This window comes from Anolis sagrei, chromosome 2, assembly GCF_037176765.1.
Source record: "Anolis sagrei isolate rAnoSag1 chromosome 2, rAnoSag1.mat, whole genome shotgun sequence".
Lineage (NCBI taxonomy): Eukaryota > Metazoa > Chordata > Lepidosauria > Squamata > Dactyloidae > Anolis > Anolis sagrei.
In genome coordinates this window covers 157,967,535-157,994,887 of record NC_090022.1, presented here as the reverse complement: position 1 = coordinate 157,994,887, position 27,353 = coordinate 157,967,535, and the positions used below count along the sequence as shown (strand labels likewise).

The following is a 27,353-nucleotide window of genomic DNA, read 5'->3' as shown; positions in this document are numbered from 1 at the left end:
CAAGTTCAAAATATGATGACCTGAAAGTATGAGCAAAATGTAACAGGTTACTAAGGGCAAAACTTGCATGTCACTAAAAATCAAAGCAAACATATTGTCAGTATCCAGACTTGTGATGTGAAACTTCATCCACTAATGCAGTTTATTGCCACTTTAACTGCCATATCTGTGATATGGAATTATGAGAACTGTAGTTTAGTGAGCAAAAATACTCTTTGACAAAGAAAGTAAGATTTATTGTCAGAAGCTTTCATGGCCAGAATCACTGGGTTGTTGTAGGTTTTTTTGGGTTATATGGCCATGGGCTAGAGGCATTCTCTCCTGATGTTTTGCCTGTATTTATGGCCTCACTACCTCTGAGGATGCTTGCCATAGATGCAGGCAAAACGTCAGGAGAGAATGCCTCTAAACCATGGTCATATAGCCCAAAAAAAACCCTACAACAACCCAAAGAAAGATTTTGTAAAACTGCAGTTCCAAGAATTCCATAGCCTTGAGTCATGGCAGTCAAAATGGTATCAGACTGCACTAATTCTATAGTGTAGAGGCACCCTAAGTCTCTGCTGAAAGTGGATGGGAGGTGAAGCAGAGGTGAACATGCTGGTGTCTGGATCACAAATCAGCTTTATTTTGTTGTTTTTCTGTTCCATATCCCGTTTTGTGCTCATTTTCTAAAGGGGTAGAAAGTGATTGTTATAAATACAGACCTGAAGATGCAATTATAAATAATGAGCTGTTATGACTTTGAGTTGTGGGTGAAAAAGGGGGTTGGTGGGATCAAGCAGGAAGGCTATAATTCCTCAGTCCTCTTGCTTCATGTTGATTGGTTAGGCAGACATTTAAATAAGGTTATATTCTAGAGAGAAAGTAAGTAAGAGAACTAGAGAGAGAGAGGTTCTTGAGTCATTGATGTGAACCCTTTCCTCTGTAAAGACGTTTTGAGTTCTCCTGATAAGTTTGGGGAAAGAATATTCAATTGTGTGAAGGTAAGTGTTCTTTTGGTCTCCTATAATGAATGTGTTTTGTTTAAAGTGATAAAATTACATCTTCCAATGTACAAATGTGGAAAAGGTATTTCTTGGACTACCATTCCCAGAACACCCTTCCAGCCAGCATGGCCACTTCCCATGCTGACCATTGGGTCTTGATCCTTGAGAAATCTGGGTTGATCCTTGAGAAATATTTTTACCATCTCTCAGGTTTCTTCAGATATTCTGCTCAAATAGGCGATACCATATCTCCTATGGTTCAATTGAAGGAGCTACAGGAAAATCAATTTAATCAATAATCTCAATCAATATCAAAATAATGCCACTCAGCATTTGGGGAATTCGTTTTGGGTAGATTCTAATGTTAGTATTACTCTTGAAAGGTATGATTGACAAATTATGATGACAACTACTACCGCTACTACCGCTACTACTACTACTACAAATAATTATTATTGCTGTTAAGACAGTTTAAGTCTATAAATTTGTTATGGATGGAGCTCCTTGACAAGAAGTTAGGCTTTAAGAAGGACTACAGCTCAGAGATCATCTTTTGACCAAAGAGGGGCCCAGGCTAAGTTCTTGGCATCTCTATGAACTTTATCGTATGGGGATGGCAAACTAGCATAGAACCAGGAATGTCACATTTTGTGATGGTCGCTATTGCACAGCATTATGTAATATCCATTGCTGGTTCACTACCTCCCTGAAATGAAAGATATTGACATGAAAAAGCTCTCAATGGCCCCTGATTCTGTTACAGTTCCAGGACATTTTATTTAATGTGATGAGGATGCTTCTGTAATGGCAGGCTGGTGACATCACCATCAGATGGATTCTTAATTTTTTAAACAAGATTTTAAAATGTTATTTAGTGCCGTCAGTCCAGGGATATATAAAACAACAATTTCCCATAGTAAATAAAGATGTCACCGAATGTTTTTTAGAAAATGTGTTATCATCTACTCCAGTGAGGTTGTTGTGAGAAACCTCATTATCTTAGAGGTAACAAAATCACTATATTTGTATAGTTTGGGGATTTTCTTACTGCTGATTAGTCTTAGCCCACACCATATGAAATCAGGAGGATCAGCAAGAGTGAAGAAGGTGGCTTTTCTGGTCAGGATTTCTCCACTTTTGACAGTGGTGGCTTTGGACTCTGTCTGGTGGTAAATCCAAGTTGGGTTTTAATTTGAACTTTAAATGAGCTGTCCAAAGTGCTAAACTTTATTTCCAAAACTGGTTGAGCAGCTTGGGTAGTTCCTTTAGGTTCACATTAAAAACTTGGCTAGATGCCTTGCTCCTCTCTAACATGGGAGCAACCAGCAGCAGTGGAAGAGGAATATTGGTTTCAAATTTTGGTAAGCCAGCTTTGCTGTGTAGACATATGAAAATGGTTAGTCTCACTTTAATGTTTTTCTTTTAATCCTATCCGTGTCACCTCATTCTTTCTTCATGTGAGGTTTTGAGTCTATACTTTTGCTTCCTGTGTAGAAGTTGCTATGCGTTATCAGTACAGTATCTGTTGGGACTGATTTCAGGAATCCCATGGATTCCAACATCCATAGATGCTCAAAGTCCATTACATACAATGGTGTGATAATATGGTCACTCCTATATAAAATGACAAAATCAAGTTTTGCTTTGTGGAATTTATATTTTCAGAGTAATATTTTCAAGCCTTGGGTAGATGAATCTGTTGATACAAAATCTATGGCTATGGAGACAAGATAGTATAGTGAATATTAATAGTGACTTAACTTACAGCAGAGCTTTCCAAACACTTCAGGTTGATGACACTCTAGTTAGACATACATCATTTCATGACACAGTAATTCAGTTTTACTTGAAGTGATATCTAATCAGCTTTTCCCCACTTAATCATGCATGCTTTGTAGTGCCTGTATGATCCCCCAACCACAGGATGCATACATGGATATGACAGAAAGGCATCATACTAATTTTCAACTTTGCTGCATAAAAATACATGTAAATTGTATTGCTTATTTCATATAGGCTTAGAGGTTTCTTGTTGTGTTTGTGTGGCACGCTTACACATTGCAGCTGACATACTAACATGTTGTAATACACAGTTCTGAAAACTATATCTTACAGGATGGTTGTGGAAAGGGCTACAACTAGATAGTACATGTGAAACATTTTGTACACCCTTCAATTGCTAAATATTGTGTAATGCCAGTTGCATTTCTCTTTGACAATCTACCTCTGAGAAATAATTGAAAAACAAAAGTGCAATATGGCGAATGCCTTACATCGATATTTTAAGTATTATATCCCTGACACCCATAGCTCTGGATTTATTGGAATGACATTTAATTTTTTAAAAAAGAAAAAGCACTCTCTATTTCTGTGGAAGGACATTCAAGACAAATGTGGCAAGATTCTCCTTTATGATTAATATTGCAAAATAGTAGGCTACAATACAGTAGGAATTAGCCAAGCCACAAAATATGCCAGTGGAATTGTTTGTTTAAGTGTATTGTTTGTATTGACCATGCCACCATTTCACTGTTCATTATATTACATTTCCAGGAACTTGACATTCTCTCAAATTATTTCTAGGTACTTCTCTTCTGCTCAGCTGCATCACAAATATGAAACAATGGATCCTTGTCTCCAGTCTCCTAGGAATATGTTCTGCTCTGCCGGTAATCATGACAATTTTACTTCATATTACTCACAATATATGAATGTTAGATAGAATATTTTTGACTTTTTTATTAGTAACTATAACATTGTATTGGGAGATGTGTTTAGGCGGGTAGATGACAGTAAATTGTCTTCTAGTTCTTCCTCAGTGCCACAATCCTGCATGGAATTTATGTATGTGTAAACACCATTGTTGCAGTGCTAGGTAGACAATCCTAGACCTCCCTACATCTTTCCAATCCTTACTTATTAGGATGTAGCTGCTACAATCAACAGGGCTTTGTTCCCTTATTACCCTGACTGATGATTTTACTGCCTCATGTGAGTAATCTCTGGTATGGCAAGCAGAGGCAGGACAACTATCACAATCCCTCCGCCCTTGCACTGTGGATTGCTACTATGAGAGGCAGGCCCGTAGCCAGGATTTTGATTCGGGGGGGGGGGGAGGGGCTGAGTTTGATTCGGGGGAGGGGGGGCTGAGTCTGAGTGAAAGAGGGTCTACCCTAGCAAACTTTTTGTATCGTTACCCCAATACCCCCATGCATATGGGATATATTGCGCATGGTGATCAGATCATGATATGAATAAACATAACAGTTTAAATAATGTACCAGTAAGGCCTTTTTGCAGACCACCATGATAATTTGGGGGGGGGGGGGCTGAAGCCCCCCAAGCCCTCCCCCCAGCTACATGCCTGATGAGAGGGATAGGACTATAGGGCTATCAACCAACTGCTTTTTGATTGACTGGAGAACAGACCCCCATCCCATTAATCACAGTGCCTGCTTCCCAGTAAGTGGAGAATGGAGGAATTTTGTAGTCCCTACATAGCTCGAAACAAGGATCTACATAGAACTTGTGAATGCAAAACACCCATTAAACTCTAAATCATGTTTCATTACTGCCCTAGAGGATTCCAGTTGATACTGTGAACCTCAAGAGTGTTTTCACAATATAGAAGTGCACTTAATTTTTATAATGATGGTCTTTCAACCATTTTGGGGCGGAAGTCTTTGTTTTTAAATTGGTCCATCAATGTTGAAAACAATGATGCTGAAATCACATTAGATAGGCAAATGATATTAATAAAAGGACTGAAAAGCTGGGGTGTGGGGGAGAGAATTAGTCTGTTCAGTGCTTCTTATTTCCCAGGTCCATTACTTTTGCCTTTATTGACACAGGTGAGTGCCAATATCTGGGCAGAGGCCAAAAAGGGGTGCTAGAAAGAGAAGGATAGTCCATTGTACAGGGGAGAGTTGAAGGGGGGAAACTGTTTCCCCCATTTTTGCTGGTTATTCTCCCTCCCACCTTCCCATGTAGAGTAGAGTTTCTACATACCATTCACTAAGAACATCCACAGATTCCTCTGTGTGGGTGGAGGTCTACTTGCTTTACAAGTTGCATTGATATATGAAATAAATTGAAACCAGATAAGTTGGAAATTATTTGAGTCCCCCTTTCCGCTCCTTATCTTTCAGCATACTGGTTGAGCTGAAGGCTCAATTCTATTTAGTCAGGCTTATCTTTTTAACCATGTGTATGAGAACAGGCTGTTTCTCTTCCTCAACCTCATTTCCTATCTCAGGAATGGATAACCGTGAACCTCTCTCTATTTTGGCCTAAATCTCCATTCTAGCCAGCATAGCCAGCATTGAAGGATTATGTGAGCTATAGTCCAAAATATCTGGTTGACTGCAGTGACCCAACCTTGCCGTATTGAGAGTGCATCACAGGAGCATCAGTGCAAACGATATTAATACAAACTATATTCAAGTCATTATTTGAAGTCTTTTGGGGTAATAACATTATTAAAACATTCATATTAAGAAAGAAGTTTTGATAAACTATTCATTATAAAACATTCTAGATGAAATTACCAATTGTTTTCCATATCCATCACCAAATTCATAAACCCTTTCATTGATAACATTGGATTAGTTCAGGGAAAACCTGAGTCTATTGGAGGGTCATTGGCATTTTCTTGGGTCCTAATCCAGCCAGCTAAAGTTACTCAAGATTTGGGTCCATTGAAATCAATGGAACAAAATGAAATCTCATTGCTTTTTTAGAACTTTGCATATTTCAGAAGGGTTAAAGTAAACATCCTAATGTTAATTCAAAAAACAATTTGTCAAAATTAATTCATTTTATAGAATGTTAAATAATAATAATAATAATAATAATAATAATAATGCTTCATTTATAGACCACCCTCTCTACCCAAGGGCAGTTTACAGACCAAAAAAAAATGCAAACATTCAATGCCCGAACTCAATACAACAATTTAAAAATAAACAAGATAATATAAAATAATAACCATAAACTTGTGACAAAAGAAAAAATAACACCAAAATGAGGACTAAATACAAATAATCGAATAAACCTAATTATACTATTATAATTATACATTAATAACAAGGAAGGCATTTATGACACACTATGTTTAATTTAAAAATATTAATTAAATTATTTAAATGGTCAAATTAAAATTATCAACTAAAACTATTAAAAAGGTCAAAATTTCCCCAATCCTCTCAATTATCTGTAAAAGCAATAAATTATCAGCCATGAAATAATAACCTTCAACACCATTATTTTGAATGACTGCAAAGTATGCTCATCAGATTAATTTTTAACCATTTAATCTACCATTTTGGGATATTCTCGTGTTTTAACCAGTTGGTCTAGGGCCCTCCACTTTTGTACTAACAATGAGAGGCTGCACCGAATTGAATCTGGGAATCCTGATACAATGCTAATTATTTTCTGCCTTAACCTTTATGGCAATGCTTCCCAAATTTTGGTCCTCCAAGTGTTTTGGACTTCAGCTCCCACAACTGCTGATTGTTGGCCAAGTAGGCTAGGTCTTGAGGTCCAAAATATGTGGAGGAGCTAAGTTTGAATAAATGCCAGAAGATAATTTATTTTGTAATTTTTCCTATTGTTTTTGATTACAGCTATTTCCTCAGCATGCCGGAATACCTGGAATGGGTAGTATTAGTCTTGAGGTACATATATTTCATTTCTTTTTAAAAATAAACCCCTATATTTATATATGTTATTCATAAACAGCAGGTAATGTTGATGATTTAAAAGGAACACTTAAAAAAACAATCTGAAATTAAAGCAGGCTGAAATTAGCAAATGCTGTAAGTAATACAGTACAAGACCCCTATATCCATGGGAGATACATTTGCAGCGGAATTGCAGTTATCTGAAACTGCAGATATAATCAAAGGCCCTTCCACACAGCCATAGAACCCAGAATATCAAGGCAGAAAATATTTGCTTTGAACTGGGTTATCTGACTCCACACCGCCATATATTCTAGTTCAAAGCAGAAAATGTGGGATTTTATTCAGCTGTGTGGAAGAGGCCCAGGACCCTTCCACACAGCCCTATATTCCATAATATTAAGGCAGAAAATCCCACAATATCTTCTTTGAACTGGAATATATGGCACTGTGGGCTCAGATAACCCAATTCAAAGCAGATATTTTGGGATTTTCTGCCTTGATATTCTGGGATATAGGGCTACGAGGAAGGGCCACCAAATATCAGAAAATCCCACAATATCTGCTTTGAACTCAAGGGATTTTCTCCCTTGATATTCTGGGATATAGAGCTATGTGGAAGGGCCCCTAGAGAGGAATCATCTTGGAATTTACTAGGTCCTCCAATGGAAGATGTAAGTTTCAGGGGAAACATCCTGTGGAGGACCTAGCAATTTTCTAGAGAAATAATTTCTCCTTGGGTGCAGATAACTGAATAAATTTGGGGTTTCCCAGAACATTGTCTGGACAGCCCCATATTTATTGTGGAAGGTTCCCCAATAAAGGGACTGTTTAGATATGCCTTTGGACCCTTCCACACAGCTGAATAAAATCCCACATTATTGCTTTGAACTGGGATGTATGGCAGTGTGGACTCAGATATTCCAGTTCAAAGCAGATATTGTGGGTTATTCTGCCCTGATATTCTGGGTTATATGGCTGTGTGGAAGGGCCCTCAGTGCTTTATCACACTAAAGCAGTGGAGCCTCCATGGCATGGGTTTTGGACTTCAGCTCCCACAGTTCCTACCAGCTTGTAAACTAGCTGGGATTTCTAGGAGATGAAGTCCAAAACACCCGGAGGCCCAAAGGTTGGGAATCTCTGCACTAAAGCATGGCTCCACTTTAAATCTGATTTATGCCTCCTGCAGAATTCTGGGGTTTGTAGTTTAGTGAGCGGTTTAAAGGCCCCTTCCTAAACTACAAACCCATCTTAGTTTCATGTGAAATGTTTCCGTCACTTTGTAAATTAGGGGTATGGAAAAGGGTGGAAATTTGTTCTGTTTTTGTTTCAAATTTTAGGGGCTTCCCTGTTCTGTTTTCAGAAAGATTCCAGGAGAAGGAGGGCAGTTCGGATTTGTAATTCGGGATTTGGAGTTCCATGTCCGCTTCAGGAAGAATCTTCCCAAAAACAGAAAGGGGGCGGGGATGGACACCCAAAAATTTGAAATAAAAACAGAACAAAAACAGAATGGGTTTCTGCCATTTTGCACACCCCTAAGGTGCAAAATATTTTACTGCACATTTTCCAAATGCAATTATATTTGTAAGACTACTGTAGAACCGTTATTGAATGTCTCACTTAGAAATGTTTAGATCTCTGATCTCAGGCAATGCATCTATGGAATTCAGGGAAACACCATCAGATGGATTCTTAATTGGTTGGAAAACCATGTTCAAAGAACTGTCATCAGTGGTTGTGCTTCAGCCGAGAAGGAGATTTCATGTAGAATGCCACAGGATTCTATCAGAGGGCCATTACTCTTCACATTTCTATCAATGATATAAATGACAGGTTGAAGGGAATCCTTATCAAGTATGCAGATGACACCAAACTAGGAGTGGTGGGTAACACATTGGAGGGCAGGAATAACATTACAAAGGGTATTGAAAAAAATCTGAAATCAATAAAATGAAATTCAGCAAAGAAAAATGCAAAATTTAGGCAACATTAACCAAATGTACCAGTATAGGATGGGGATACTTGGTTTCATGTGAAAAAAACCTTGGAATTATTGCAGAATTTGAGCTGAACATAAACCAGCAGTGTTATGCTGCAGTAAAGAAGACACGTGCAGCAAAGAAGACAAATTAAGAGCATAGTTTCTAAGTTGAGGGAAGTATTAGTCCTGTTACATGCTGCACTGGCCAGGTCTTCTGGAATAATGCATTCAGTTCTGTGTGCTTCCTTTTAAGAAAGCAATAGACACATTGGAGTGAATTCAGAGAAAGACAATGAGGGTGATAAGAGGTATGGGGAACAAACAATGAAGAGGAGTTGAAGAATTGAGTATGTTCAGCTTGGTGAAGAGACAACTGCGTAGAGATATGACTGGACTCAAAATACCTCAAGGGTTACCAGAAAGAAGAGGATGAATGGTTTTATCTGTTATCCAGAGGGTATGACTAGGTCTAATGGCTTTGAGTCATAGGAGAGTAGATTTTAATTGAAAATTAGGAGAAACTCTTTTTTTTCTTTTGAAATATTTTTTATTGGTTTTGTTTTACAAGGCTGCATTAAAATCACAGGGAAGACTAAATGGGAAAGATGGAGGGTGGGGAGGGAGGGGGAGTGGGGGGAGGAGGGGGGGGAAGGAGAGTGGGGGGTGTAACTTCCAGGTTCCCTCAGGGTGATTTGTCTATCATACAATTCTACATTTGTGTACAATTTTTTAAAAAACTATACATAGTATATACTTGTTACTAAATGTCTCTATTTGAACATATAATCCTACACACATTTTTGAACCCTTGCTTGAGTCAGATATCAATTTTTTCTTTCATACGTTTCCTGAATTCCTTTTACAAGTCCATTATATATATATTCTTATTTCCCCTCTTATAAATTCCAACACTGCTTTCCAATCTGTTGTCTGTGGTTTTGTGTGATTTTGCGAGATTTTTTGTGTTAGTATGTCCATATTAATTATATCCATTATTTTTGCTGTCCATTGTTCAATTGTTGGTACTTCTTTTTCCAGTGCAGTTTGGCAATGGAACCAGTAGCCTAGCTCTCATTCTTTGGGGATGCTTAAGCTGGAGATCCTGCACTGAGCAGGTGCTGGACCCAGAAGCCCATAGAGCCCCTTCCAGAAGCCCATAGAGTCCATCATATCAAAAGACAGTTCAGTTCTGCTTTCTTAAAAGAAGAATTAAAATGGGACTTATTTGGTTATAAGATATAAAGAAATGTGATGTATGTTTACATTGGGAATCTTTTTTAAAACATGTTTTTCAGAGGACAAGACAACTTGGTGGTTTAAATATACCTTCTGCTCCCCCACAGGTAAACACAACTAACTCCAAATACCTTCCTTAAAAAAAAAAGCTTGCTTCTACATGAATGTACTGAGAAGAGTTAATTTATGGTGGTATTCTAGAATTGTATTCTGCATGAAAGATACATAGCAGTCATAGAAATTCCAAAAATAATAACTTTCTTTTGCTCTCTTAGACTCAATAAACATCAAACATATTTAAGTTAAATTGGAAAGTGATGTGGCCCCACAGAAACAACCTCTGTTTTCCTCCTTAGTAGAGGTTAGCCTGCATTTTGTAAATAGCTATTATGGGAGGGATCTAGCCAATAATAAAGAATGCTTCAGTTGCAATCTAGCATCTGGAGATCATGGGTGATTTCCATCTTTATCAGAGATCAAAATGAAAGGGCCACAGTGCTATCCATAGAGAGTCCAATGGGCCTAGTATGCCTGGATGATACAAACATGTGAGCCTCACCCTCACTGAATTAATGTGCCTTGCTTATATGCCAAGGACAGGATTTGCAGCTCAAATCAAATCCAAGTTATTAAATGTTTAGTGCAACTGAACTCTCAAACAAATATGCACATGGACACAGTCAAACTGTGATCCTGGTTGTATTGATTTTTAAATAAACATAGAAAGTATTTGGAAATCTTAGGGTGCAATTTCACTGGCAGAGAGGGGGTGCAAATCAGCTCTGTGGCTGTTACACTCTGCATGGAGCTAATTTGGCATAACATGGGCCAACACTGCTTAACATGGACACAAACTGTATTATCAGAAGTTCCTTCCTGGATACTCTGCAAATTTCTCCAAACTTTGAAGCAACCTGTTATTTTGGGTACATCTGAATAACCATGCCACTTCCTGGTTGATTTCATGCCAACCTGCGTTACCAGGCTCAAGCAACCTGGGCACAGGGGATCTATCTTAGCCCCCTCGAATATTTGTTTATAGTGCCCACCAGGCACAAAAATTGAAGTAGTTACTGCCTGTATCTGGAGTGACAATATCCTATAGTGATTGTCTAGAAAGTCTATTAGACTATCTTAAGCTCTGCTTACCAATGTGGCTTTAGGTTGATTTTATTGGTTTCCCTATGTCACCCCCAGGGTCATTTGGTGGGTAAAAAACAGGCAGAATAATCAGTAAATGTTAATGTGTTTTCTCTTCTGTCTTTATGGGAGCTTCTACACATGACTTAAACCCGTGCCAAAGCAGGTTTTAAAAAAACCTGCTTTGGTGTGGGTTTTAGTCCTCCAAAACCCGGGCCTTCCCAAGGAGGTTGGCTACATGCTTTCCAGGCTACTATCATGGTGACGTGCAGCCACCCTGAATCCCCTCTAAAGAACCCCTAAAAAGTAAAAAAAAAACCTTACTCAGCTGCCATTACGGTCCTCCCCATACCCTTCTGGCATGAGGAAATGATGCTCCAAGAGACCAGGGGGGAAGGATTGTGTTTTTTTTTTACTTTTTAGGGGTATTTTGGGGGCTGGGGGGGGGGGAGAGCGTTGATGCTATCTTCGACCATTGGTCTCCAGAAGTCCAAAAGGTTCTGGATAGCAAATGGGGACTCACCTCTGGGTAGTCCCAGGACTACCCAGAAGTGAATCCTCACAGGCCCGATGCCACATTAGACCCGGGTGTTTCAGTAAAGCCCTGATCTAATGAGATATTTAATTAATTTGGAATAACCAGGGATGCCATTCGGATGCCCCCGGTAAAAACCTAGACAGGTCCCGCATTTTGGGCCTGTCTGGAAGGGCCCTATGTAAAAGCAGAAAAACAGTTGAGTAAGTAAATATAACAAAATTAGTTGGAAATCCCATTGTTAAAATTTATTATTATGAAACTGTGCAACACAGAGCTGCTAAACACTGTCTGAAAATGTAATCGGGATTTTTCTTTGAACTTTTGAGCATCTGAACTTTTAAAATCATATCTACAACTGCAATATAAATGTGTCTATTTTCCCAAGGCTTTGCCTTATAGCTATGATCCATTCCATTCCATGTGGGGCAGAAGTTTTCTCCCATCACATACATTTTTATGGATGACACAAGGTCCCCAACGACAGGAAACTCAGCAGGTATGGCAATCTAAGTTCTTATAGTTCCAGAACACGTAACAAAAAGTCATAACTAATATTTATCAAGATAGGAATAATTGGGTTGTTGTAGGTTTTTCCGGGCTATATGGCCATGTTCTGGAGGCAATTTTTCTCCTGACGTTTCGCCTGCATCTATGGCAAGCATCCTCAGAGGTAGTGAGGTAGTATAGGAATAATTGTTTAATTGGTTTCTGGAACATTCCAAAATGATTGTCAGTTTTTAAGCTAATTTTTGTGTGTTATGAGAATGTTCACCATATGTTGAATTGAAGGTGTTCTTGGACTACAACTCCCAGCAGCCATAGCCAGCATAGGAAATGATGGTGAATGATGGGATTTGTAGTTCAATATCATCTAAAAGTCTGCATGATTCCCACCGTTGATCAGATGTCTATGGAGGCAATTCATCTCCACAAAATATAGTAGAGCTTGGATTAATGATTGGACATAACAGCATTTATCTCTTGGGAACATAGAGCCCCCACAACTTTGCTATTGACTGTTGGTTGATGTGTTGTCATACTGTCCTTACTTTATGGATAATGCCAGCCAACCATTCTCTATTTCACAGTGGAAATATTCTCCTTGATTGAAAGTTCAGTTTCCACTATCCCATCCCAAATAAGAGAAAACAGATTGAAAGACATTATTGTGAGCTGGTAAAGGCTTCTTTTATGGAACTGTCTTTTTGGGGAGCCAAATCAATGAATGAAGATTTATTTGTCTTATTGGGGTGTCTAACAAAAGACTTAGTAGAATACATGATTTTTGTTACCCCATCTATTCCAGTTTATGGAGTTTGGTGAAATAGAAAATTCCAGTTGACAAGGATTGAATTTAAGATGTTTTGTTTCAGAATGGCGAGGTTCTGTTATCCTTGTTGTGGTTCTTTTGTTTACCGTTGAGTGTCATCTAGATAATTGGTCGTGCCTAATTTCAGGCTGTGCCTTATCTGTTTCTTCTTGGTGCTCTTTTGGAGTTATTCCAATTGTGGGATTCAGAAACTCAGCAGAATTAAAAATTTGTATCTTCTAGTTTCTTTTGGATATATTCTAGCCTGGAACATATCAAGTTTGGTGTGTCCAGAGTTAAGAAAATTTGTTTGGCAAGCAGTTCATAAACAGATAAAGACTCCTTATGTTCAGTGGGATTAATCACAGTGCTACCACCAGCGTCTATTTTCCCCTTGTCTTCAGTTATCACCTCAAGGCAGCTATCAGCCAAGTTGTCTTGAAGTAGCTCATACTTATTTCTACAAAAAAAAAGGTCAGCTATAGAGTCCTCCTTTGGAGAAACTTCTCCATTCTTTAGCAATTTGCTTGGATTGCCATTATTGTGAGCTAATAATGTGGTCTAGTAGTCTATTAAAATAAAGCAACCATCTTGTTGTTGAACATGCGGGCTTCATGGTCGGAATTGTCAAAGAACATTTATGGAGACAGCTATATTACCCAACTCTGAATAAACCCTGGATCATCTTTCTCCAAACTGGTCCTTTCTAAATGTGTTTTCCTACAATGAACATAAAACATAGTCAGAATGACTGATGGTAACCTTCTGCTTGCACTTCAGAACATTTGCGTTGCATCAAAATGCAGAAAATGTTTGTTTGTTGTAAGCAAGATTAGTTAAAACAAGCCAGTATCAAACCATATAGAAAATGTAAATATTTCACATAAAATACATTTATGTTTACATGCAGCCCCCAAGTTATGAACAAAATAGGTTATCCAGGTTTGCTCTTAAGCTACATTTGTTTGTAAGTCAGAGTGTGTACATTTCTAAGTATAATTCCACACAAGCTTTAGATGGCATGGAGAAAAGTCAACACCCCTGTGGTATCTATTTTTCTGTCTGCGCTCCTGGGCAGAAGATTTCCCCTCACTTTCTGTCCCTATGATAATTGGATTTTGAAAAAAATGGCTCATTGTGGAAACAAGGATTGGTGATAAAGCTTCAGTGGTACCTTTCTTCCATGATAAAAAGGTACCAGTGACACCTTTTCCCCATGATAATAACTCTTTCAGGAGTGAATTTCCCTTTTCAGGGGTAGATTTTTCTCACTTCCTGTGGTCTTGCTCCCCATTCTTAACTATGAGTTATTTGTAAGTTGGATGTTTGTAAGCTGAGGACTGCGTATACTCAAATATATTTGATGATGAAAAGCTTTCAGCAATTTACTTTCTTATTCTTCCATAGCTTAGCTCCCTATATTGAAACGAACTCTTGGAGGTCACTTTATATTTCAATGTGATTTAAACAACTTTTGCAAACACAATTGAAAAGAGTGCAAGGATTAGTCACCAGTCACAAAGGGGCAAAGGACTCAGTCTGGAATGAAATGAATCATAGGCCCCAATGGAAGCAACAGAGACCCACGAAGTTATAACTCAAGTCTCATTAACTTTACTAAGGCCTCATTGATTTCAGAAGAATTCAGTCATCACTAACTTTTGCTGAATTATGCTCTCACTTCCAAATTAAAATTAAATGGCACCATGGAGAGTAATGATTGTATTGTAACATGAGATTTTCTAGGCATGAACATAACTAATCTATGTGTTCTTAAATGGATGTACCCTCTTCAATATCCCTCCCATCACAGTTATTTGTTATGACTTCATCCTTTGCCTTCTGCCTGTTTATCCTTTCCTCACTCCACAGTATGAATATGCCATGCCAGTTCACCCACCTCCACTGCCGTCTCTGCAACCGGCCATTCAGTTTTCAGAGTCTAGACTACCAGAACAACCTTTCTTTCAATTCACAAATCTAATTCCTACAAGACAAGTCCAGATTCCACAGTATAACATTCAGCCACCAATACAGCAGACGTTTCCACAACTAGAAGCCCATCCACCTGTTGATCCACAACAGCAGCCGCTGCCAGCAGAGAGACAAACTCATCAGGTCAGTTTTAAAGTCCTTGACATGACTGATCCAAAACCCAGTTGTTAATCCATGGCCCATTTTATACTGGTTCTGCAAACAGGAAACATGTCTACATTTTTGTTTGCAATTTCCTAAAGGAAAATGGCATGTTCCCATGGAACAAATCTTGTTTGTGTATATTGCAGAAATGTAAATGCACAAATATATGCAGTGTTGTTACACATTTTAAAAATGTATGTATGTTTTCAAACACATTGCAAGATTGGAAACAAATGGGGCTTTGGCAGCAAACTGTCTGTTTCTGTGTTTGATCTGGGTGGTGAGAATGCAGTAAGACCTTGACGGATGAGATTTCTCACACATCCCTGTCCTTCAGAGCAATCCAGCCCAAGGGGCATATTAGGATTTAGGCCTGAGCTATTGACTGCCTACTAATCTAGTGGTTTAAAATGTTTCTTTGATCAATGCAATTATCCACTGTACAAGAATGCTTGGGGACATTTGGGCAAAGGGATGTATATTTTTCTTTCATATCCTTAAGAATAACTCACATTAAGACTTATGCACAAAAGTTTTACTTAAAACATTTTTTAACTTTTGACAAAAAAGAATACTAGGATTGGGCTAGTATATCAGAATGTGAGCTATAATCTACAAAGATTTACTTAATTTCATTTCAGACATGAAGATATTAGCAGTGGCAGCTGGTGACTTTCTTATTAGTGGGACGGTGAATCCTTTCAAGGTTTTAAAGGATAACTTTTTTAATGCTGATGAAAATATGGAATGGATTCTCCAGCCTACTGACACGAGAGCCACCAATTATCACTGTCTCTTAATTGCATATACAGAAAACAATTCCTCTGATGGTGAATCTACACTGTAGAATTAATGTAGTTTGAAACCACTTTAACTGCCTTGGTTCAATGCTTTGGAATCTTTAGTGAGAAACCAATACTCTTTGGGAGAGAAGACTAAAGACCTTGTAAAACTCCAACTCCCATGACTCCATAGCATTGAGCCCTGTCAGTTAAAGTGGTGTCAAATCACACCAATTCTACAGTGTAGAATTAGGTCTTACAGTCCACATTGTCATGTACCTATGCTGTCCTTTCATGCATTTGCTTATCTTATCCCAGAGCTACTGGTTAACACCAGAAGCAGAAAACACAAATCCACTACAAGCCATAGTACATAAATCACAGAGGTAAATGTTTTTTTGCAGCTTATATAATACAATATTAAATGTGTATCCAACTTATATAATACAGCATTGAGCAATATACAAGGAACAAAAAACTGTTATTTATACAGTGATTTTTACAGCAGTCACAAAAGTAGAATGTTTCTTGCTATAAAGAAGACTTCCCCTAAGAAGCAGCTCAGGGCCCTTCCAGACAGGCATTAATCCCAGGAAGAACTGGTTTATTTAATAATAATAATAATAATAATAATAAACCTTTATTTATACCCCGCTACCATCTTCCGCAGGACTCGGTGTGGCTTACAAGAGGCCGAGCCCAAATACATCAATAAAATAACGACAACAATACAACAATAAATAAACTTATAAACAAAGCAAACCCATTTCCTCCTGGGGTTAAGGCCACACATCCTCCCACAACCCTGGGCTTTCCCTCAGGGGTGGATACATGCCCCCCCCCCCTCCGAGTCAACCAGAGGTTAACTTGGGATTGCATCCATTTACCCCAATTCCCCCCAAAGAAACTTACCTGAGGGGCCTGCCTGCGGAGAGCTCTCTTTGTGCTCAAAAATGATGTGTCAGGAGGTGTGAGTGGGGAGGAGGGATTTCCTGAAGAACTGGGATTGCTGTGGGGATTGACCTGGGAGTCAATCTCCATAGGACCTTCACCTAAAAAGATCTGGACGTTATCTTAAGGTCTTTCCAAGTGTTCAATTAATCTGGAGCAAATTGGGAAATCCTAGTTTTTTTCCAGATCAATTTGGTTTTACCTGAGGTGCCTCAGGTTAAACTGAGAAAAGTCCCATGTTTTGGGCCTGTCTGGAAGGGTCCTTGAATATCTCCAATTTGTTTGACACGATGAGTCAACAAGGGCCATTTATTTGACCCAAATACCTATTTAGTGCAAGTTATGCCTGAATGAAAAGAGGTGGGGAAATACCTGGACCAAAGGAGCAATCCAATGTTATGAGTTGCTCACCCAGCCAACCTTTTTCTGGATAGTAAAACTAAGGTCACTGGATCTAAAAAGGCTGTTCCAGATTACCATCCTTCATCAGACAGATGCCAAGGTGTATACCAAACTCTTATATTATCTTCCCAAACTTGCACTTTTTAATTTGTCTATCGGGGGAAGGTGAAACTGCACTGTGTCCTAAACTATCAATGCATTCAAAAGTATGGGGAAAGTAAAATGGCATTCGATTTTTTAATTCAGCTGCAAGATATGTGTGTACCCATGGGAGTAGGTAAACAGGCCAGGGTGGGAGTGAATGATACCAAAATATTTTAAAAGATTACTGATATGAACACAATTTAGTGTTAAATAACTAATAAGTGAGATGCTTGTGTTAAAGTTTTAGTGTAAAGAGAATTTATTGTCATTGCATTCTTGAACATATAGAACATCCAAAGTTATTTGTGTTACATTGTGTATATATTCCCCAACATTGCATTAGATGTAACTCTGCCACATCTTTTTAAAAAGATCTATCCAGCTTTGCATGGAACCCAACAAGACCCATCTCAACAACAGCAACAACAACAACCTGTAAGTTGATTCTTAAAGTTATTGCCAACATACTGATCTTACTCCCAGTCTGCCCAGTGAACTCTTAAAACATGTAGACTGATTTATTGCAGATGAGCTTTTAATAAAAAAATTCTGTTATCAGAAAGCAACCATTCAAGAACTAGCCCCCCATGAGTCAGATCAAATACTTCTGCTGAAATTTGGGCTAAACACAGTTTTAGAGGAGCCCTGCACTGACATTTGGAGAAAATAGAAATTAGAGATTCAGCTGGTCTGTTGTAAAAGGCTAGCTCTTATCGGATGCCTATTAAAGTCTTTTAGCCTTGTCTTTACCATACCATAAGTAGGCATGCTGTCCAAATATTAGATTATGTCTGTGCAGAAGTCATTGTTATTATGTTTGTGTTTAACTGTTAGAGTATGTATTTGGTTTGTAACAGTAGCTAAAACTGGAGTCATCTGGTTTGAATACACAGTGAGCATTGCCAAGGAGACGAGGCTGGCTAGCTCATGAGAGGGCAGAGCCAAGCAGGAAAAGTGGGTTTATTTTTTTTAGAAAGGCCTAGAGAGTGAGGGAGAGAGAGACTTGTGGGTGAGCGGGTGGTGTTTTTATCAGTCTAGGAGGGCTGAAGAAAGAAACCTGGGCAGATTCTTCAGTCAAAGAAGATTAAAGGAAGCCTGGTTAAGATCTCTAGTTAAGGAAGGACTAGAGATCAAAGATTTGATCGAGGAAAGATCAAATTGAAAAGCTATTTATAGTAGTGAAACATTGTTCACTAGAGAGTGTCACCTCAATGAAAGTTAGCCACAAGCTGTGTTATCTGGAAGAGTGGACTGAATTATAAACCACGTGATATTCAAAGTTACATAAGTTATTTAACAGCCTGCAACTATAAGCTTTGTACACAATAAACTTGTTATCTTTTTTGAAAACCGTCTCACTAATCTGCGTCAGTAGAGCCAGATCTCATCGGTGGTACCTCAAATACCTCACGTTGGTGGCAGTTACCTTAGTTTACTAATAATAATTGGCCTCCTCCATAATATACTCTTTTACACAATTGAGGCCTGAGGTGAATTCCCTCCATAATATCCACATCTGAATGATTGGTGATAGCGGTGGGGATCTTCAAAGATAAAATCCCTATACCCTGTCCATTGTGAAGTGCACCTCTCCCCAATTGGTGGCAAGCGTGGGATTAAAAAAATGCCTGAGGTAAAATACCTCCATTATTAGGGCCTGCCGTTGCCAACCTCAGCAACACACAAGCGCCTCTTCCCAATGCCCCTCTAGATTGAAGACTGTATAAAGCTAGTCCTTTAACCAACAGCTTCATAATAATATCAGAGATCTGGAAGCACTAATCCTCTCCTATCTCTGGCTTCTATTATATTTCAATATGCAATTCTAGCCTTTCCCCCCTTTTCATATAAATTTAACCATGTCATTTTTCCATTCATCAGAAACCTTCATTCCCTTGACTATTTCTAAATTTTGAAATAGGAATGGTTTTTTTTGGTAAAAACATCCTTTTTAGTACTGCTATTCTTCCCAGCCAAGATGATTGGATCCTTTGCCATCTTTCAAAAAAAAAAAAAACTGAACTCCTTCCATGCTTTCCCATACTTGTCTTTAAACAGATTATTGTTTTATTAGTTATCCATATTCCTAGATACCTAACTTTCATAGTGACCTTACATGCTAATAAACTCTCCAGTTTATCAACACAGTTTTTCAAGAGGTTTTTAGTTTAAAACATTAATTTCTCTTCATTTATCTTAAAACCTCACACTTCCATAGTTACTGATTATTTCCTTCAAATTTAGTATACTCCTTATAGGATCTTCTGTAATGACCATCATGTCATCTGCATATGCCTTGACTTTGAATTCTTTCCCTTTTATTTTCACTCCTTTGATATGTCTGTGATCCCTAATCTTGGTATTTAGTACTTCTAACATACATAAAAAAGAATGGAGACAGTGGGCACCCTTGTCTTGTTCCTTTTTGTATTTCTATCCAATTTCTCCTAAATTTTGCTTTTTGATTAGAATCAAGGTACCCCACCACATTTCTAAATTGTTGATCCATCCCATATTGAATCAGTACTTTATTCATAAAATCCCAAATATCTCAACAAACTTTGTCAACTGCTTTATCAGCATCAAGAAATAATAATGCGAAGTCTCTGTTGGGGTCTTATTAAGCTACCTCAATTATATTTAATATTGTTCTAACATTCTGATTTAACTGTCTTCCTGGGAGAAAACCAACTTGATCTTCATCTATAATTTTAACCACATTTTAAAAATTCTGTTTGAAAGAATTTCTGCAAATAATTTTTAGTTGTAATTTAGTAGTGAGATTGGTATATAGTTCTTCTCCGGTTCCAAGTGTCTATCCAAGTTTTGGGATAAGAACTATATTTGCCACCACCCAAAAGTCTGGAATCTCAGCTTTTGCACTACTTTATTCATTACAGTTAACAGAATTGGAGCCATTTCTTGTTTATATTCCTTGTAGCACTTGGTTGAAAACCCATCTGGACCAGGAGCTTTATTTAATTTAGCTTTATCAATCACCTGGCCTAATTTGTCTATCACAATTGCTCTGTCTAATTCTAAATTCATTTCTTCTGTTAACTTCATCCAAATATTGATCTATATTCTAAGGTTCAATCTGGCTGCTTTGGTATAATTTTTTGTAGTAATCCTCAAAAATCTTGTGAATATTCTTTACATCCATAACTATTTTTCTCTTATTCGTTATTTTAACAATTAATTGTTGCTTCATATTCTTCTTAAATTGCCACGCTAACAATTTCCCTGATTTATTCACATTTTCAAAAAAAATATGTCTATTGTACATAATTTTCTTTTCTACCTCACTCGCAATTACCAATTCTTATTGATTAACTCAATTTTGACAATACTTGACATCTCACTCATGAACTGTCTTGTTTTGCTGAGCTCTGTCATCTATACTATGCTAGAAATGCTGTAATATTATGTGCTTAGGGCCACTCCATCAGATGTTATGGCTACAGTGCCAGACCCTGAGAACATCCTCATAGACAATTAACCATCTCTGGTTAGGTTCTCTGCTGATCACATATACCTTAGATAAGAATTCTCATATATGCATTAGAGATTACTCATGTGCACTTTGTCTGCATAAGTCTGAAGTTCTATAAAATATTGATACTCGAAATAAATTCTGTCTTGACCAACGCTATGACTACGTTGAACTGAAAGCGCAGCTCAATGCTCAAACTGCATGGAATGTCCTTTGGCCAAAGTGATTGCTTGTAGTCTGTTTATCGTCTTGCTCAGTTATTATATACGCTGCCATATAATGCAGTTTTTCCTAATGCAGTTTGAGCATTGAGCTGCGCTATATGAGTCTACACTGCCATGTAAATGCAGTTCATACATACAGTTTCAGGGCCTAAGTTTCAGGGCTTATTCTAGCTTCATTTCGCATCTAGGAGGATACTTTAGGGTTGATATTTCAGTGACAGTCTATAACTGAGGCCCCTTCTACACCGCCATATAATTCAGATTATCAAAGCATTATCTGCTTTGAACTGGATTATATGAGTCCACACTGCCATATAATTCTGTTTAAACCAGATAATCTGGATTTTATATGGCAGTGTAGAAGGGGCTTGAGGCAGCTAAAAATCCCCCCAAAAGCTACTGGAGATGACCAAAATGTCATCTCTTATCTTGATTTCATTCAGTCCATTGTAGCACATTATGCAACAGGCTGGCTCCATATATGCAACTGATCTAGGAATTCTTGTGAGGAAGTTATATTTTCTTGAAGGCATAGGTGTAGTATCTGTGTATAGTATATACAATCCCCATACAGCAGCTGGAACAGCCTTATAAAGCTCAAGAAGGGGAACATATCCTGGGAATCTTAGTAGGCAAACTTTCATATAGCAAAATTATTTGTCAGAGAGTCTGGCTTAGCCCTAACCGTGCCAATTCTTCAAAATGTCTGCAAAGAGTCAACAACAGCAGCAGCAGCAACAACAATAATAACAACACCTGGAGTCTCACAAGTTGGTCACTCTTGCCTTAGATACTGTCAAGTATAGGATGCAGACCAAGATGGGATATGGCTCTGATCAAAACAGTTTTGAATTCCATACTATGTTCTTTACTGTTTTACATTAAACAAAAGCAAATGCTGCTTTTAAATCCTCCCTTTGTTAATTATTTCTTTCTTTTGTGTAGATGTATCCAAGTTTGTATTACTTGCCTTACGTAGCAAACCAAGGAGTAAGTTTCTTCCATTTTACAACTGGTGATTTTGTGCTGGGGGAGGGAAGAGCTATATCTCCATTTTTGCTGTCTGACAATATGACAACCAAAACTAGAACAGGAACCAGACCTCGCTCTAATACCCATTCCCCATTTACAAGTTGTCTCATTCAGTGTGCTGCTTCTACATGGTTTCTTCTCCAAAAGTGTTCCTAAAGCAGATCTGCACAACCTGTTCCCTTCCAGGTGTTTGGGCCGCCAATGCCCAGAATTCCTAGGCAGCTTGTCCAATGGTCAGAAATTTTAGAAGCTGAAGTCCAAAACACTTGGAAGACCATAGATTATGCAGACCTTCCCTATATAGAACACGTTACTTTCTTCTTTCAGATCACAAATGGGCAAATCCTGCCCTTCTCTCAGGTCACTTCTGATGCTCCCATGACTCTTCTCAGTCAGTTTTTCAGATCACTGCTTATGTCAGAATACTCCTTGAGTATCCATAATACTTTAACCATCATAGCTTCATTCTATGGAATGCTAGAGCTTGTAATTTGATACATAGAATGAGATATGTAGAATTTCTGCTAGAGAACTACTATATTTCTTCAATTGTAAGTTGCCATCATTGACTGAATTTTCACCAAAAATGCATAAAATACACCAGTGATTCTAAGACACATCCTATTTTTGGAGATGTTTATATAGGCGAAAAGTGTATCTTAGAATTGAAGAAATACTGTAACATGATTCACTGAACTCGGACACTACTGGAGGATTCTACATATCTCAAGCAAACTACAAATCCTAGCATTCCATAGAATGGAGACAGGGTCCTTGAAGTGGTGTGAACTAATGCATTGTGGATAAACCATCAGAGACGAGCATAGAGATGAGTAGGCACCTAAAGTATAGTCTACAGCAATGTTTCTCAAACTGTGCTCCTCCAGGTGTTTTGGACTTCAGCTTCCAGAAATCCCAGCCACCTTACCAATTGTTAGGAATTATAGGAGCTTAAGTCCAAAATATTTGGAGGAGCACAGTTTGAGAAACTCTGGTCTACCAGAACAGATGTGGAAAGATATGATTAAACAGACATCACTAGATTTATACATATAGTACATCCAGCATAAAATTATACTGAGAGCATCCTGGGTTCTTGATAGGTTACATGAAGCTGGAATAATGAGTTTTGGATGCTAGAAAAATCCACTCAGAAATACAAGACCAAGATGTGTGTTATGTTCCTGGTCCTTTCACAGCGAAATATTTCAAATGATTATTTCTGCGTTGAAGGTTACATGTGCCTTTATAGCTTTACACCTCTCCCCAGAACTGACTCTGGAGCAAAGCCAGAAACTTTGAGCCCTCAGAGCAACTCCTGAGCTAAGCACATTTTTCTTTAAAATTTGAAATCTCCCCATTTTCTACACATAGAGAAAGGATTAGATGCCTTTGGTCACTGAACAACTATATATAGAGGGGGGGGGGGGAGAGGGAGAGAGAGCTAGCAACTTTAAGGATACACACACCTATACATATAGGAAAAATATGTTAAAACAGGTTAAATCATTTAAATTTTGTAGAAGTCTTCAAAAATTAATTTGAAAGTTTTATTTATTGATTAGTCCTCTGATCATATCAACAGTAAAAGACAAAAGACAAGTATACAAAGACACAATTAACACAAATCCCCATCCTAACATTCCTGTAATAGTTAGCTAAAATACATTTAGGCACTTAAAACTTGATAAAATCATAAATTTGGTAAGAATGGATTAAATTAAGTTACAAAATGATTTTAAATAAGTTGATTGCCATGACAATTACACCTTTTTGCAATTACTCTGTTTCAGATTTAGGCTTTAAAATAATTTTCTAACAATTGTCCTTTCTTTTACACCAGTGGTTATCAACCTGGGGTCCCCAGATGTTTTTAGCCTTCAACTCCCAGAAATCCTAACAGCTGGTAAACTGGCTGGGATTTCTGGGAGATGTAGGCTAAAAGCATCTGGGGACCCCAGGTTAAGAACCACTGATTTACACCAATTCTTATGGTTGTCAGTTTGAAAAACAGAGGCAGGTGTTGTACTTTTAATAGTTTTGTGGAAGAGGGATTTTCAGCAGGTTTTGCTGCTTCACATGCAAACAGATAAGAAGTCAACCCTGATAAACTCACCTCTCCTACACAAACATTAAAGAACCATCTTGAGTTTTTACTATGGCAATTCTGTGTATTATTTATGAGCAAGAGTCTTTAAATAACTCTTAAAATGTTTAAATTTTGGCAAATTATATAGAAATTCTACATATATTATATCCAGTGAAACAAGGGGTCTGTAACACTACAAAATGAAATGACTGTTCAATTGTATGTGAAATACAGGTCTTGAATGATTCAGTTTGTTCAAATGTTCCCTTAGGCTGCTCCTGCCAGACTAGGAATAGTAAGCTCAGAAGAAATGCAGGTAGGTTGTGAACAGAAATATTTATTTACAGTGTGTATAAAATTTTCTTTCCAACAGCCCTTTCAGCCAGAGGAAATCTACAAAAATTGTCATCTGAATCTCATCAGCCCCAGCCAATATGGTTGATGACCAGAGAAAATATGAGTTGTACTACAACAGCATTTGGTTGGGCTTCAGTGCTCTATTCCTTCTATAAATGCAAACCAGTTAGCTATTTTATTGGTTTCTGTGCAAGGTTCCTTAAGTCTTGTACTGCGAGTGATCATGTACAGTAAGGAGAAATCCAGGTTTCTACATTATTCCATTAAAACAGGTTAGACCACCCTTATTCAGAATGCTTGGGACCAGAAGTTTTTCAGATTTCGGATTTTGGAAAACCTGTATTTGCATATATATAATGAATGAGGATTGGAAAGAAAGGGGGCTAGTCCTACATCCAATGCCTACTCAAGCCCTAACGGGCTCAAATTCATACACAATATCTGACATATGGGCATGGCCCGCCCCAAAAAACTTAAGAATCAAAACTTATCCAATACTTTTCCTTTTGAATTTTGTAAACCTTGGAAGCCTCCCAGTTTCATTTTCATTGCAAGCAAGCAAAACAAAGCCAAGTCAATCATCATCATCATCATCATCATCATCATCATCTTTATTTATAGACTAGTCATCCCCTGCCATGCGTTGCTGTGGCCCACTCTGTGTATATGGGTTTTGTGTGTGTATATATGTGTATATGTGGTTTTGCACATGCATTGTAATGTATTTTTATTTTTTGCCTTTTTAAGTCTCTTCTGCTGTGTTTTTCAGTGTTTTATGAGTGAAGGTCACTTATTGGCCTGATACGTGTATTGTGTCCAAATTTGGGGTCAATTCATCTAGTGGTTTTGGAGTTATGTTAATCCCACAAACAAACATTACATTTTTATTTATATAGATTGTCCTCTCTCCCCATGGGGACTCAGGGCGGTTTACACACACAAAGTTCAATGCCCACAGGCGAATACAAACACCTCAAAATAATGCAAAATAATACAAAATAATAACCATAACCTGATAACAAAAGTGAAATTAACAGCATTTTTTAAAAAAAAGAATAGGAGTAATCAAATAAATATAATTATATTAAAAACATAATTAACAATTAAGACATAAACCCTAAGAGAATTTCTTTACTCTCGTTATAGTATCAACATTTTCATTAATTATTCTTTAGAAACACTTTAGAAATGAAGCGCCAGCACTCCTTAATTTTGTAATGAGTTTTGAAACATTTTTTCATCAACACACAGCTTTAGTACTACTTACATATTAAGCAAGTATTCCTATCCCTGAATACTATTATTACTCTAGTGTTGTACCATTGGTGTGAATAGAATTACTAACAAATGTATCTATATAAAAAGTGATTCCACAAATCACGTTGGGCAACGTATTTTAGATGATCTGGACAGTATGGCTAAGAGATATAGTCCAATAATTTCTTAAAGCCCAAATGTAGGAACCAGGAACCAGTAATTTAGTCCAACTTTGGGGGGGAAATACACCCTCCCCCCCCCCCAAATCAGTTTTATTAATTTATCTTGTTTTAAAATATGTGTGTTTTTTTTAGGGTGGTGGATATGGTGCGCCAGCCTATCGGGCAGCAGGTCCTGATCTCTTCCCCATGGATACTAGATTTGGAAACTCACCACTCAACCAGCCCGGCGATTACACTGTTGAAGATGATCAGCTGGGAATAACAGAACAGCCTGATGTAAAAGGAGGAGCTAATGCCGGGGCCAATCCTTCTGGCAAGGGGAACAATGCTGTCCTTGTAGACGGTACCCAGGGTGGTGCTTTGCCAAATGCCAACAGTCACCTGTTCAACCCTGCTGGTCAGAGCCAAGGACTCTCAGGGTTAGCCCAGGCTACTATGGCTCCCCATGCCACTCAGGGCCCTTTCCTCTCTTTGGATGCTGCTGATCCTTCCATGCCTTTGGATTCCACTATGTTCCCTGACTTATACACAACCAATGTGGGAAATGAACCTGGTCTGGCCCACGTCGGTCAGGATGCATGGCATTTCCAAGAACCCTGAGTGCCTTTAAGGAGCACACTACATGCCACTTGTGTACTCTCCAGGTATTTCCTGTGCTTGATGTCTTGGCTTAGGTGGCTATTAATCTTCCACACAATGAGCCCCAATGCATTAAAGATGCTAATCAATGTATGCAGCTTCTGGCAATGATGGCCTAACCTTTGTTTCATGTTTTACATTTCACGTCTGGGAAAGCATTGGAGGTGCCGGTGATTAATGGCTAAAAGTAAAACTCAGTTCTCCTGCTCCCAGTTGGCTGAAGCTCTCTGTTTCTTTTGTTTGTGTCACTTTTGCTTTCATATGCTTTAGACCCTTGCCTGTTGGGCATTTTAAATAATGATCTCTATTGATAAAACCTTTGGCTTTAGAAAACAGAAAGGCTCTCAAGATTTATAAGCTGTTACGCTGATCTAGAGTTTACGGTCAAGTGTGTGGCTCCAATGCTGATTAGGCAGCTCACCCTATTGCATTGATTTATTTAGGCAGCATGTAATAAAATTTTATTTAACCCTAATATTGTGTCATGTGGCTTGCTTTTCAAAGATTGATTAAAGGGGAAAGTCTTAGGCAAAAACTGTTTTTCACTCACAGATGGGGTGAAAGCTGGAGGGCATGAGATTAAAAAAGATTCCCTCCTCTGGACAATAGAGGGATGTTTCAGGAGAGAAGGTAGAGAGATATTTTTGTTTTCTACAGAAAAACCTCTCTCGTGGCATTGTACAGCCACAACTCACAGTTTGATTTAGTGTTATATACAGAAGCGGCCCTAGGTAATTTTCAATGGTAAGCAAACAGTATTTTGGCGTGCCCCCAACCAATCACTG

At 38.1% G+C, this 27,353-nt stretch overlaps 1 protein-coding gene across 1 annotated transcript; it reads left to right on the top strand.

The window, feature by feature from the left end:
• Positions 1-895: 895 nt before the first annotated feature.
• AMBN (ameloblastin) lies at positions 896-27,032 on the top strand. The gene is made up of 10 exons (XM_060760911.2): positions 896-986; positions 3,573-3,658; positions 6,617-6,667; positions 9,950-9,997; positions 11,954-12,064; positions 14,750-14,995; positions 17,668-17,730; positions 21,958-22,002; positions 24,405-24,449; positions 26,062-27,032. The coding sequence occupies exons 2-10, from the start codon at positions 3,605-3,607 to the stop codon at positions 26,527-26,529; spliced, it is 1,131 nt and encodes a 376-aa protein (XP_060616894.2). The 5' UTR covers positions 896-986; positions 3,573-3,604; the 3' UTR covers positions 26,530-27,032.
• Positions 27,033-27,353: the final 321 nt, after the last annotated feature.

Coding starts and splice junctions, on each gene's coding strand:
- AMBN (XM_060760911.2), top strand. CDS start 3,605: ATGAAACAATGGATCCTTGTCTCCAGTCTCCTAGGAATATGTTCTGCT. Junction 9,998..11,953: donor TACCTTCTGCTCCCCCACAG/GTAAACACAACT, acceptor TATTTTCCCAAG/GCTTTGCCTTATAGCTATGA. Junction 22,003..24,404: donor CTTACGTAGCAAACCAAGGA/GTAAGTTTCTTC, acceptor ATGTTCCCTTAG/GCTGCTCCTGCCAGACTAGG.